A 14,579-nucleotide genomic window follows, 5' to 3' on the forward strand; every position below is an offset into this window, starting at 1 on the left:
ATGACTGCTCTTTTCTCCTGGGTCCTGGTCACTCAGACTTCAGTGTAATAACCATTCAGATCATGAATACCCAATACTCTATTATTTTCTAAATTGTGTTTACTACATAACAAACACTTCAGTTATTTTAAAGGATGCATGCAGTTATGGCAAAGTTAAGATACATGAATTGAATACAGAGAAACTTGATAATTCTAATGTTTTTTTTTTGACCAGCCTATCTAGTTCAGGTTCTGGTCATGTATACACATGATACAGCTCCATAGCTGGTCACTTGTGCCTTGCCTTTGTTCTCTAGCTGGGACACAGGAAGGTGGACTCTGTCACCTTGGTACAATTAAGTAAAACTAAGTAAGACACGGAGCCCTCCCCGCTGTAATTCAGCTGAGGACACGAGTGAGCATATGACCTAGATCAGTAAAAGACTGGCTGGTTGTAAAACAGTGAAATGTTAAATATTAAGCAGCAGCAATTCTAGATGGACAGTGCAGAAGAATGTAATGGAGACTACTTGGCTTACAATGCTGTTCCTCCTACCTCCAGCCCAAAGCTGGCCATACACTGTTCTAATTTTTTTGTCCAAACTGTAAGCTGAACAAAAAAAATATAACAGATTGCTCCATCCCTCAAGGTGATATCGTATTCTCACAGCAGTGGGTGTGCCACTGTGCGAACAACCGAACAGTGAAGGCAAACGGTTGGATGCCGTCATTGTTCGTACAAAAAATTTCTGATGAAAAGATGCTGGACAGAGAGCTGCCCACAGGACCACCCAGTGAGCGAATTTTGGGCAGTTCATCAAGAACCGGACAAAATTCGCACAGTGTATGGCCAGCTTTAGTTCTGCTACGCAGGGGATTACAAAAAGTTTGTACTCTATTGTTATATACTGTATATATAATATTATTATAAGAAATATTCAGGTATGTATACTAGTGATAAGGAAGCTTACATTGACTGATTTTCTTTTTAATAGTTTAATTAATTTTAAGTAAATGTATCACTGTCAGGGGTATTGGTAGGATTGTGAAAGACCTGGGGCACCTCAAGGACAAACATTATGCGGCGCACTATGCCCTCTGCAGCAAACAGTGGGTGTGGCCTCACTATGCAGGCAGTAAAAGGGGCAAACTTAAATAGAACTTGGGTCTGCTCACTGTATGCACAGCACACATATGCCACAACCCTTATACCATCAATACTGTATAGCTTTTTCAAACTGTGCCCCAGTGACACGGTGAGAGTCTCACAGACACAAATAAACCTCAGCAGAATCGATTTTTAAAACTGAAACTCTTCCATTACATATGCTTTTCTGAATATAGAAATAGACTTCGTCTGAGCCTACCTCGAAAAAGCGCTTTCTTAAAAAAAAGTCATAGCATCTGTCATAAATCCCTGATTTAGCTGATTACCTGTTCAGGAGCTTATAGTCGCTTCTTTTGTTTTCCTGAAGGCTGGAATTCTGTTTAAGCCAGACTTTCTAACATTTTTTTAGCCCAAAGGAACCCTTGAAAAAATTATTGGGTCTCAGGGAACCTCTGCTTAAAATTATTGTAGCACATTATCATAGTCAATAGGATGTAGAAAAGAACAAAGAATGTGACATAACTAGGGTATATAAAACCCAAGGTGGATTATTTTTAACAACCCCCTGCTCTATACAACAATAATATATTCAGTAATATTCATGAAATTAAAATGAATCATATAATGGCCAGCAAAAAAAAGAAGACAGCCATATTACTTTGATGGTCAGTGTACTGCCCCTCTACATAGATGTTCTGTGAAGACAGCTCCCAAATGCTGGTGATCAGTGCAAATAGCGTCCCTTATATTAAAGGTCCTTATATTAAAGGTGGGAAAAATCCATCTATTACGGACAGCTAAAAGGGTCATTACTGTTAGTAGTAACTTATCTGTGAAACGAGAACAGACTCCACTTGTCCCATGCAGTTGGTTTTACAAAGTGACATTGGCACCAGTACTACGAAGGCACCATCATCTGGGAGGTCAATCCTCCATTGCTTATAGATCCCCTAGCAACCTTTGGAGGGACCCTAGGGATACACAGAACCCTGGTTGAGGATGGCTGATCTAAACTATGTGATGTTTCGCTCTAATAGCTGCTTACAAGAAAGTTATGTGTAAAGACCTACAGTGTATCATCCAAATGTACAGTGAATCCTGCTGAATGCAGGCCATTATTACAGTGAAATAGTATATAATACTGATTGAATCCCAGCCTGCAGGTGGAAAATAAACACCTGAACTGATTCTTAGTAACACTAGTGTTATTGTCACTCGATGGATGCTTGGAGGGAAGACAGTCCTGACAACTGGACAGCAGTGCATATATACTCCATCTATTGCTGTAATAATACCTGCTGTGACAATTGGTCTGATAATTTTGGTGAATATTATTTTGGTTGCAATAGTGCTGGCATTTTACACACAACAGGGTCCTCAGTGATTGAATGGGCTCTGCACGATTCATGGTGTGTTGAACAATATATTGAAGTGGACTATTATCTTTGATCATTTGTGGCATTTAGTATTGTGTCTTTTGTTTTTGTTTTCTGAGTGATTATGTAAGCATATTGATTGAATCAGTTTTCTCTTTATGTAGGATTTTCTAGGATTGTGCAGTACTGATCTCATCTGTTTATTGTTCTGAATTTTCTGAAAAAAAGTGAGGGGTATGTCCCCAATGGGGACACAGAGGGCAAATAAAATCCTGACAGAGGGTACAAACCTTCCCCACCCTGTCCAAAAGAAAAATAAAATTGTTTTCCCTGCCGTTGGTCCATATGTCCATTGTACTTACAATCTAATGTTCCAACTGTAGTAATATAAGTAATATATATAAGTAATATAATACGTAATAAATAAAATAATAAGTATAAGTAATAAAGACCTTTTAAAAAAAACCGCTGAGGAGTAAAGTCCCTGATATAGCGTTAACTAGTTGCTATGGGCAGCAAATGAAATAAATGTTCTCTATAACTAGACAACCAGGACATATAATTGATTCTATATTATCCACAAAGGGTTAACAGCACTCTCTCAACCCTGCAGCAGTGCCTGTACCTGCTCTCAATAGTAGTCTATGTCCGCCCTCTCTGTGCAGCAAGTAGCTCCTCCTTCTGAGAGCCAAGCCTTGTCCTGAGGCTACTCTAGAGATCACATGACCTTCCTCCAGGAGGCAAGCCTCACTCTGAAACTTTACCCACTGATATCTTACCAGAAAGGTTTACTCAGAGTAAACATTTCAGGGAGAAAATGCCTCTCTCGCGGACGTCAGGGAGCCGCTATCTAAAAGAGGGAGACTCCCTGAACATCAGGGAGACTTGAGATCCCTGACAAAGGACAAAGGAACATTGTTTATTTTTTTCCTTTAAGAGTATAATTAAATTCGAACATTCAGGTTGCAATAATGCATTATGGCCACTAGACAGAGCTAAGGAGCATAGAAAATAAATATGTATTTCCTTTGCTCCTTTATCACCATCTAGTGGCCATAATGTAATATTACAACCAGAATGTTCACATTTAATTACATTTGTAAGCAGAAGAACTAAAGAACGTTTATATGTGCATATATATGTACAGGATAAATGCTCACAGATATTCTCAGGGAGAATGGCACTGCAAATTCTTTATCAATCAATCCCCTAATCTAGAAGTATGTTTTTTGGATCATGGGAGAAAATGTGAGCACTGAGGGGCAACCCAGTAAAATACAGGGAGAACATACAATGGTCAAAGCTGAGAACCGAAAACTGCAAGATGTCAGTGCTAGCTACTGCCCATCTTTGAAATATTTAAATGATGATGATGGCCTCATCTGTAAAAGAATGACAAAAACCAATGAGATTCTCCCTTGGCTGTATAGAAAGGCATAAAAGAGGAATGTGTTTGCTTTTGGGATTGTGAAAAATAATTCTTCCCTTAGATAGTTTAATAAACAAGTTCACCTAATTTTACCTGCGTTACATAAATATATGAAAAGACGCCATGATGATAAAAATACTGTTATTACACACTCAAGTGGTATGTGTAACCCTGTAACCCTGTAAATGTAGGTGTTTGATGGTAGGCAGCCCTTTCAACAAGACCCCTTTATGACTGTGTGATTAATTACACTGCAGCCAGCACCAATCAGAAATGGTACTGGTCTTTAGTCTCCTGATAGTGTCTAAGAAATACATACATATTGCCATTTACCTTCAAGCGTCCAGAGGGCACTCTTTTTCTTTCCTGCAGCGGAGTTGGCAGGAAGCAAGGCGGTGCTGGCTTCCTACATAAACCAACACATTTTGTCACAGGTAGTTATTTACAACTGATTTACAACATTCTTAATGGAGTGTGTCAGGGAAAGAGAGCCAGCTGTATGCCTCGCTAGAGGTTAAAGTGTCCTCCACCTTTGCGATGGTGCTAACAATTTTGGCGTTGCTGCAGATGCTCACTAAGTGGTCACAGCTGTTTGCAGTAAATAGCCATTCAAGGTAAACACCACTTTTTAATTGCATTTACCTTACTAAATATCCCCCATATGATCATGATATTTGGAGCCTATGAGCCTTGCAGGATGCAGCACAAGACACCAACACAAAGCCTGCAAATTGCAAAGCAGCTCATTGTTTCAATAGTACCAAAGCCATGTACACTGTGTCCTTTCACATGTATACATTTAATGCTTTCCTGATTTGTGTTGAGTATTTTTCCTGCACTCAGCATGTTATATCACTTTGAAACAGGTTTCCAGGAGATGGTTCAGATGATTACTGCTCAATGGAAGGAGCTACAGAAGCAGATACGGAGGCAGCACGGTTGGATCCTAAGTGCTCTTGATACTATCAAGGCAGACATACTGCAGACAGATGAGACACCAGAGATTATGAGTGAACCACAGGTAAGACAGCAGAAAAAAAGCAAAGCAGAGGACCCAAACTGATGAGTAGTCAGGTAGGATTAAGTCATTCATATGCAGTGATCAGTCTAAGTAGAGGTGATCTTCTAGCCCTATTTGCACATTTAATGGCAATTTTGAAAATGTTATATCTGTCGTGGTAAATCCAAGTCTGTTCTATGAACAACTTCAATGTTTGTTTTTTTATTGTCTAATCTTATATTCTGTCACTGAGATGTTCCAACCATTAACTATGCATGAACTAAACATGGGATTGCTGACTCCCCCCTGTCTATTCATCTCTTGCTGTGTTGGCAGGAAATCTAATATACAGTAAGTTGCAACAGTGCAAATGAGATCTTGTATACCAACTTGTTGTTGTTGGAACTTCTGTGAACTCTGTTACATGGGCAAAGGAAATCTTAGTGCTCCTCCTCAGTGTAAGCAAGCCAACATTGCTTTGCCGCTAACATGGAAAGGAGGCACTTTTGATACTACACAGACTGCGTAAAATGCCATAGTCATTAGTGCAGCGTATTTTTCTTATTACACTAGGAAGGATATTGTGAGTATAAAACATTGGTATATAGCAAAAATATCCCAGATAAAAAACAAAAACAAATACCTCTTTCTATTAGGGAGTTACATCACCAAGTGTAGCAACGTTTCAGAACACATCCGGCTTCTTCATCAGGCAAAACAAAGTGATACATGTACAGTGTAGTGATCACAATAAATACATAAGTGTAGGCAAAAAACAATGTGACATACAAGCTCCGCCCCACGGCATCATCATGTCACAGTCCCGCCAGTTGTGTTTACAGATGTCATATTCGTAATAATGACCAAAAGGATGTAAAAAGTAGCAAACATTTAATTCCTAGTAAGGATCAGCTCATACCACCTTATTGAATGCGAAGTGCAGTAAACCAGCCGATCACTGTTATAGTTACCTCCCCTCTGGATTGTCAGCCACACATGAAGCATGTCACTGGTACTGCCCCACTCATGTATGACACGGGCATGGGTGGTTACCAAGTATTGCTGGTGCCCAGTGGCGTAACCAGAGTTCTGGGCGCCCGGGGCAGAATTTTTTTTTCACCCCCCCATTATATAAACAACCACTGGAACTGTACCCTGCACACACACACATGTTTTTATTTTAATTTTTCAAATTTTAATATTTTATTTTTTTAGAAACTTTTTCATTTTTTTAAATTAATTTTTATTTATTAATTAGAGTCAGACTCCGAGACTGTGGGAGGAGCCTGCTGCCTGCGTGAGGAGTGACACTACAGGCGGCGCGGCCGCACATACGCACGGGCGGCCATGGAGAGAGTCCGAGTCTGACCGGACCGCAGCAACAGAGACCCGCCAAATCCCGCAGTGGCATAATAACCGGGGGGGGCTCCGTCCGGCGCCCCCCCTCAGCTTAACGCCCGGAGCAGACACACCGGCCGCCCCCCCGGTTGTTACGCCACTGCTGGTGCCTCCCAGTAATGTGAGGAACTGTGGTGCCTGCATGTGCAGGATGACTTGCCAATGCACACGCGCGGGTGCATGTAAAATTGGACAACCTTAAGTGACAACCATAAACAAAAACAAGTTGTGCCAAAGGAAGGGATCAAAAATGTCTGTCTTAAAGGAGAACTATGAGGTTAAGGCTTTTCCCCATAGTGCACCTTAAGGTAACGGGAGGACACAAACTAGCATCCTCCCATCACCCTAGGCTCAGTATACCGCGAGCTGTAGCTTGCGGTATACTGAGACGCCAATCATGATCGTAATCACTAACCAGAGCGACATCATCATTGTATAAATATAAGATCTCCTATTAAATAGGAAACATATAATCAAACCTATAACAGTAGAAAACCGACCCGTAGGCTCTGGTAACAGACAGCCCGAGATTAAAAAAAGAAGTATAATAAACATATTAAAAAAAATATGGAGAAAATAATCTGGTAACATGCATTTCAACTATAAACACATGTCATCATGCGTAAAAGCTATAGCTTGTGTTTCTCCCACATGTGGTGTAACTAGTTATTGCGGGAACATGGAAGCTAATGAAGGGGGAAGCATATAGTTGACAAAGGAAAGAGTAATAATAACCCCAAGCTCTTATGACCACCCATGGGGTAAATTAAAAGCAAGAATATTCAAAGAGCAGAATATTAACAAAGAAGGTATAACCCACCAAATCCTAATAATCTGCCAGTAAGGAAACAAGTATAAGACAAGGTAATATTAAGACCTTTCGGTGTGACAGTATCAAGAGTGTAAATCCAATACGTCCCCCTTGTGTAACAGGTTTTTCTCTCTATTGCCACCTCGTAGGGGCGCCTTAACGTGGTCAATAACCATTCCTCTTAATTCCTGTGTTTGGTGTTTCTGTTGTGCAAAATGCACCACTTCTGGTTTAGTTTTGTCAATCTCTTCTCCTTTGGAAAGTTTGGCTAGAGTGACCTTAATGTCACTGCGGTGTCTTTGCAAGCGTCTTTTGAAGGGGCCGATGGTTTTACCAACATAGACAAGGGCACAGGGAGATTTGAGCATATACAGGTGAAACTTGAATAATTAGAATATCGTGCAAAAGTAATTGCAGTAAGTGCTGCAAAAGGGGCCCAAACCAAGTACTGAGTACATATGCATGCTTGTACTTTTCAGAGGTCCGATATTGTTCTATGTACAATCCTTGTTTTATTGATTGCATGTAATAATCAACTTTTTTGAGGTTGTGGATTTGGGGTTCTTGAGGTTTTCATGAGCTGTAAGCCATAATCATCACAATTATGACAAATCACGGCTTGAATTATCTTGCTTTGCATGTAATGAGTCTATCTCATATATTAGTTTCACCTTTTAAGTTGCATTAGTGAAATAAATGAACTTTGCACGATATTCTAATTAGTCGAGCTTCACCTGTACACCAAAAGTCAGTATTGCAATTGTAGAGTCTGATCTGAATTTGTTGCCCTTATGAGGGTGTGTAAAAGTTGTGACACCTGTAACACCCAGTTCTATGTGACAGTTTGAATGTGGGTTTCAAGTACTTATTCCTTGGGTCATCCTGAATTAATTAATCTTTGTGTCTTTTTACGGCGATATGCCTGTAACGGTCGTGTTTTAACCAATGGAACCAAGGTTTTGTCAGCATGTAATATGTTCATGTTTCTCACTGTCGATTTACGTTACTGTTAATGATGTTGGGGTATAAGTCTGAATGAATGCAATTCCGTCTACTATCTACTTTTCTGATGGGAGTTCACATCCCATTCTCTCAATGGCCCTAGATAGGGCTTAATTTACCACTTCTGTGGGATAGCCCCGTTCTATGAATTTTTAGTACATTAGACTGATGTGGTGTTTGTGTGAGTCAGGCCCATAGCAAATTCTCAGAACTCGAAGGAACTGTGATATGGGCAAGCTGTTAGGAAGATGTTTGGGGTGTGAACTGCTGTAATGTATAAGTGTATTCTTTCTTATCAGTAGGCATTGAGTAAAGGGAAGTGTGTAGCTGATGTGTATGCGTTGATACAAAAACATTGAGTAAAGCCACTCCAACCTCTGAGATTTCAGGATTAAAGATGATCCCTAGGAAAATACCATTAAGAAAGGTCACAAAATCATTGAAAAGGGAGACATCACCATCCCAGAGCTCAAAAACATTATCTATATACATTTTCCAACATTTCACATGCATCTGATAAACCTTCGATGGAAAGACATGAACTAGTTCAAGAAACCCTACAAAAAGGTTAACGGCAGAGCTGCCGATCGGTGTGCCCTTAATCTGCTGGACCTGCTTCATTTGGTATGCTCGTGTATAAAGACGATATGTCCGTGGTGGTCAATTTCCAACCATCTTCAAATGTGGGGAACTGCTTGTATGTCACATTAGTTTTTGCCTGCACTTATGTATATATTGTGATCACTACACTGTACATGTTTCACTTTGTTTTGCCTTATGACGGAACCGGATGTGTTCCGAAATGTTGCTACACTTGGTGATGTAACGCTTCACATGGAATAAAAAGAACATTGCTTGGAGAAACTTTTGGAATGCTGGTGACTTATTGTTCTGTTTATCTGATTCAGCGGCGCCATCCGCTGTCATTTCAGCATTTCTCGGTCAGGAGTGCAGTGGGAGACCTCATATGTCTTTCTATTAGGGATCCAGCCTAACCCCCACTGATCAGCTGATTGCGGTATACTACGTCTACGTATACTTAATAGGACTAATTGATGTCAAAATGGTCATAAGCACCAGACTGGGAAACTCATTGAATGTAATTATTTTCCATCATTACACTGGACTGAAAACGGCGCTTCATAGAAAGGGCATTTCTGCTTTTATAATGAAAGTTAAATACTCATGTAGAAGACATACTCTTTAAACAGACATCAATTCCTGATATATTTATTTATATCTTGGTCCATCTGAATAAATAAAATCATGAGAATAATTATCTGTGACTTTTAAATGAAAACCGCTAATAGTATGTTTAGACCAGCCATTTCTGGACCGTGAGCTGATTAACCTGCCATCGGATGGTGCCTGCATAGTTAGCTGTTGGTAAAGGTGATATTCTGACCACTATTGTAAAGGGGACATTCCTACTGTCCACCAATGTAAGAGTCATTTTTGCCATTGCCCCCTGATGAATTGGTTTTAAAAATGATTTTGCGAGACCTGGACATCTTTTAAGGGTTCCTCTGGAGTAGAAAGGTTGAGAAAAGTTTATTTAGAATATATAAAATCCATTGTACCTGTACATTTTTCAGACTTGAAGGACATAAACAAACACTATTTTTTGTCTCAAATGCCTGAGGTTTTAGATTAAGTACAATCTATTTACACTTTGGCATAGTTAGTAAATCTGGGAGGGCTGCTAATATGCAAATGAGCTGGTCTCCTTTATTAAAGTAATTTGTTGTCTGGACCCTTTCTGTTATAAAATTTGGAAGCAGAAAGAAGGGTAACGTGGTTACATATGGCTTTTTTTGTTTTTTGGCTCATCCACCAGTATGCGGCTGCAAGAGGAGTTTTGGAACCCCAATAAAAAGTGTAACACAATAATTATTTTTTTCTAAAAGCGTTTGCGGTTATATTACCAATTTACATACAGCAAGTGCTTAGCGAAGTCCCTCTATAAGTCACAGTAATTTATACAGGTGGTAATGAAGGATTAATGTTGTTTGTCCTTCAGTGACTGTACCCGTATACAATAGTGTGTACACCTTTTACCCAGTGGAACACAAATCGCTGTGTTCTGTTGGTGTCACAGAGGGGCTATAAAATATTTGTTGCCCTAATAAATCATAATAATGATCCTATCCTCTGACACATATAGTCACATGACCGCTTCTAACGAGCAGCTTGACTAATTAAGAAAAAGGAGGTGGGGGCAAAGAAAGTGCTCATTAGTTTGTTGCTGCGGGGTCTGTTAGTGAAGGGTAGCTGTGGCAGTCTCGTCTAGTTTTATTGCAGTTGGTGCAATGCAGCTCTTCTTCCTGCAAAGGGGTTAAACTTTTTACTATTTACCTACACAAACCCTTAGAGGACACCATTTTTCCTCCTTAGACATAGAATATATTTCAAATATATGTTCACTGAACAGTACCGCGTCATTAAAGTTGTACAAACACACTCCGTTCTCCTCTCTCCCGACACCCATAAAGCCGTGTATCTTATTACCTTCAACATATGTTCTTGTTGTTGTTGACTGTGTGTGGTGTTTTCCCCTCATTCCTCCTCCCTTTCGTCCCTCCTAAATAATCCCCCTCAGAGCTGTAAAATATTTTGAATGCTGATTATTTTGTCCTCAGAATCATAATGCAGTAGAGCGATTGCTTTTCAAGATTTCTCTTTACTGGTCCACAGATGTGCATACGCCGAGTCCTTCCCAGACAATTCACTGCAGTCAGTGACTGCATGAGGGCCATTTAAGCTTCAGGTAGGCAGCTACTAAAAGAGCAATGTTTAGTGCTGACAATTGTCAAGTCTCTGGGGTGAGAGCCAACAAAGTGCTCCACAAAATCTCCATGAAAGCATTATCTGTACCAGGGCTGATTTATAAAAACAGTAGGAAAAAACGGAAGGTTTTGTTTGTAACAACCAATCAGAATCCAGCACTCGTAATTGTTTTATTTGAAAACAAAAGATGGGGAAAAACCTATGAAAGGCTGCTATGGTGAGCAAACAGAATCTTTTCTTCCTTTCGGCACATATAAATCAGCCTCATTATACATTGTTATCTTATTAAAACCCAAACACAGCTAAAATCTACTCCCCATACCCTGGGGAAAGGTTAAAGCTGAACTCTAGCCTTACCCTGCACTCTTGCACAGGCTTCTCTCCTGTACTGAAATCACTCATTCCGATTTCGATGTACACATTGTGCATTAGAAGCTTCAACTTTTCATCTTATTTCTTGATGGAGGACATCCAGCATTATCTAGATCTTTCTTCCCCAGCTGACTGTTCCTTTGCCCACCCCCTTAATTTGTTTAGCATTTAGGCCTTTCAGCCGTGAAGGTTTAGCATTACTGCATGCTTAGGAATTCCCACTCCCCCAGACTGACAGACAACCATCAAGGCATTTTGATATTTGCATAACTCTTCCCAAAAGCTAGCCCACTGCTTGCATCAGAGCTGAGGGATCTTGAGAGGAGTACTGAGACAAGGTGCTGTGATGTTTTCAGGAAGTCCTGTACAGCACCCTGTTGGCCTCTCCCACCAGCCATGACCTGCCTGCATTGCACAGTGATGACATCACTTGATCTAAAATAATGTATGTAATGGAAATGTAAACATTGCAAAGAAACCAGGGAAGGCAAAATATAAGCAGCTATCACTTTAGCTTTTTTTTTTTTACCTATCATCAGGTGTTATTACTGTTTGTGTTCTTACTGGGAAGGCCTTTCTTCACTTCCTGTTCCAATAATGGATGAGACAGGGACAGGAAGTCGTGGTAAGTCTCTCGAACTAAAACAAAAACACTTCTATTTTTGTAGAATGGGGCAGAGAATATCGATTAAGTTTGAATTATTATTGTATTATAGCCCCCTTTACCTTTTCTTCACCTCCCTGTTACTCTGTTTGTCCATGAGAGGGAAGAAGATGAGCTATCTGCAAGCTACAAGTCATTCTGGAGCTTACTTTAGGCTATGGACTCTCTATGTGCTCCAATACAACAGCACAGGTGGTGGGCAAATGGTCTCAGTGACCCAGTGCTTCCCATCGCTTCATGCCAATGCGGTACCGCAAAGACAGAAAGTGAGGGGCGATCTTCACAAAAAAGATGCAGAGAGAAATAAAAACCATATAGAAGGTCTAATCTTTTCCCACTCTAAAAAGAATTGTATAAAAACAAAGGTTCAGCTAAAGTTGTATTGTGAAAGTAAACTTCAATCCATAATAAAATATAGAAATTGAAATGCACAGAAGAGACATATAGTTCCTACTCAAGGATTCTGCTTCCATCCAGGCACAGCTGTAATGCACAAGGCCACCCAACTGCTTGACCTTGTTTGCAGTGATCTATGTTCTGTGAACATAAATTGCTGAAAAATAATAATATGCTGGCCAAGTATTCCTAATAACATCTAGTGTAACACTGGTACTGTCTCTTGTAGAGGATGAGACAGAGGAGAAATTAGACTGCACAGATTCATTTGACATGTTGCCTGGATTTCCTCCACTTCATGTTGAGCAGTTTGGAAATTAAATTAAGTTTCTGACTTGTTCTTATTGACACAATAAAAAAGTTCTTAACACACTTTTTACACATAAGCTACTAGGTGGCCAACAATTATAGACCTTGCTCTTGCAGAAGTAGATTGTCTACCCTTGTCATTTGTGTAGGCTTGCAAGAGAACAAGCAAGGTTGTGAACCCTTTTAAACTACTTGGACTACTGCATGAATGAGTTCAACAATGTGGTCATCACAATAGAATCGTATTCAACAAATAACAAACACAGTATTTACATTGTCTTTACTGAACAACTAGGTAAAGTGGATCTTTACCCCATTTGACTAAAAATCACATCAGCATACAGCTCTGTATGCTGAAATGAAATTATCTTACATTCATTAGTTAAACAAACTAATTTTTTTTTACTTACAATTTCTTTTTTTCCTCTTCCTGGTCCACTTCTCATCTGTAATCTCATGAGATCTCATGGAAAGGCATTTTCCTATCCTGAGATGATGTGCATGGTCACATGTCCTAGTCACATGAATCAGAGTTCCAGGAAGAAAAGGGAGAACTTGTAACCTGCCCTTAGTTAAAATGGCCACTGTCAGAAGACTGGGGAAGAAAAAAGAAAAATAAGGTATGCAAAAAAAAAAAGCCTGCAATTATCTAGAAATATCTGTTTGTAGATTGTTATTACTAAACATTTCTAAAGGTGTATTTGTTATTTCCTCTTGAAGCTTTTAGGGAGCTTCATAGAAAAATATGTGAACTTGTAGGATTATCACATCTTAAAAGAGAGTAATTGGACTTCCAATGAAGAGATTTGTGGTATAGATAGAAGGTGCAAAGACTTTTCTCTTCTCAACATCTGGTCATGTGAACTGGTTTCTCAGACAAAAGAAAATTCAGAGGACCTAAGTAGAGTCATAGAGATACATAAAGCTAAAAGAACACTTCAAAAACATTTCTAATTTACAATATAGGGAAGACATTACAATCACAATACAATTCAAGTCAAGACACAATGGTAAAGAAGGCCCTGCCTGTGAGACAACTAAATTAACTAAAAATAGTTTTTTAAGGAAGAATAGTCTGAAATTCCTCCTCAGTTCCTCCAAACTGCAGGTTAAAGTCTTCTTCCAGGAGAAACATTTGGTTGAGTTTATTGTCGCTAAAAGAAGATATACCATTTACTAAAAACAAGTGGTCACATATTTTCAGCCCAGACTGTCAGCTTCATACAATGGGGGGAATTCATAAAAACTCAAGCAGACACTTATGTTGAGAAGAGATCACTAACAGGGTTATTCACTAAAGGGTGAAGAGTTTGGAGAAGGCAGGAGAAATGAACAGTCTAGGACAACGTAGCTGAACTGGAAAGTGAGTGGAATTGGAGAACTTTTCCAAATCAGCTATTTTGGCCTATATTGTTCACTTCTGCTGCCTTCTCCAAACACTTCACCCTTTTGTGAATAACCCTGTAAGAATTGATGTGCCCTGTTGGAAAACATTTTTTGCCCGGATGATAGTTTTGAACTTTTCCGAGACAAGCAGGTTTCTTTTTAAAGGCAGCCCTGTTGAAGATGTACAATAATTACAGAATATATGATCCCTCATCAAAGCATTTGCTTCATGACATATGGCCCTTGGTGGATGAGTTTGAGGTAATTAAAAATCCAACAGTCTACATAAAACAAAAATGTATCAGTTTCAAAGGGAGGCTTTGGAATGCACAGTGTGTCACCCTTTTGGTTGTATGAGACATTAGGACGTAATGGCAGAAAAACAGAAGTTCTATAGCTGTTCCAAAAGTCTGAAAAGATTAACAATGCACCAAAAGTCAGAGAACTACTTTGGCAAAAAGTTTTGTATTCTATTAAATGCATTGGGTTATTATGCTATTATGCATAATCCCTTCCTCTCTTTATTTCACATGCCTATATATTTTTATCCATACTTGCAT

At 39.4% G+C, this 14,579-nt stretch overlaps 1 protein-coding gene across 1 annotated transcript in view; it reads left to right on the forward strand.

Moving 5' to 3' along the window:
• AKAP6 (A-kinase anchoring protein 6) overlaps positions 1-14,579 on the forward strand; it is a 196,528-nt gene that overhangs the window by 74,273 nt on the left and 107,676 nt on the right. The window contains exon 6 of the mRNA XM_018571324.1: positions 4,761-4,915. Coding sequence (XP_018426826.1) covers positions 4,761-4,915 — 155 coding nt within the window. The remainder of the gene's footprint in view (positions 1-4,760; positions 4,916-14,579) is intronic.

Source organism: Nanorana parkeri, unplaced genomic scaffold (assembly GCF_000935625.1).
Source record: "Nanorana parkeri isolate BGI_ZX_2015 unplaced genomic scaffold, ASM93562v1 scaffold1733, whole genome shotgun sequence".
Classification (NCBI taxonomy): domain Eukaryota; kingdom Metazoa; phylum Chordata; class Amphibia; order Anura; family Dicroglossidae; genus Nanorana; species Nanorana parkeri.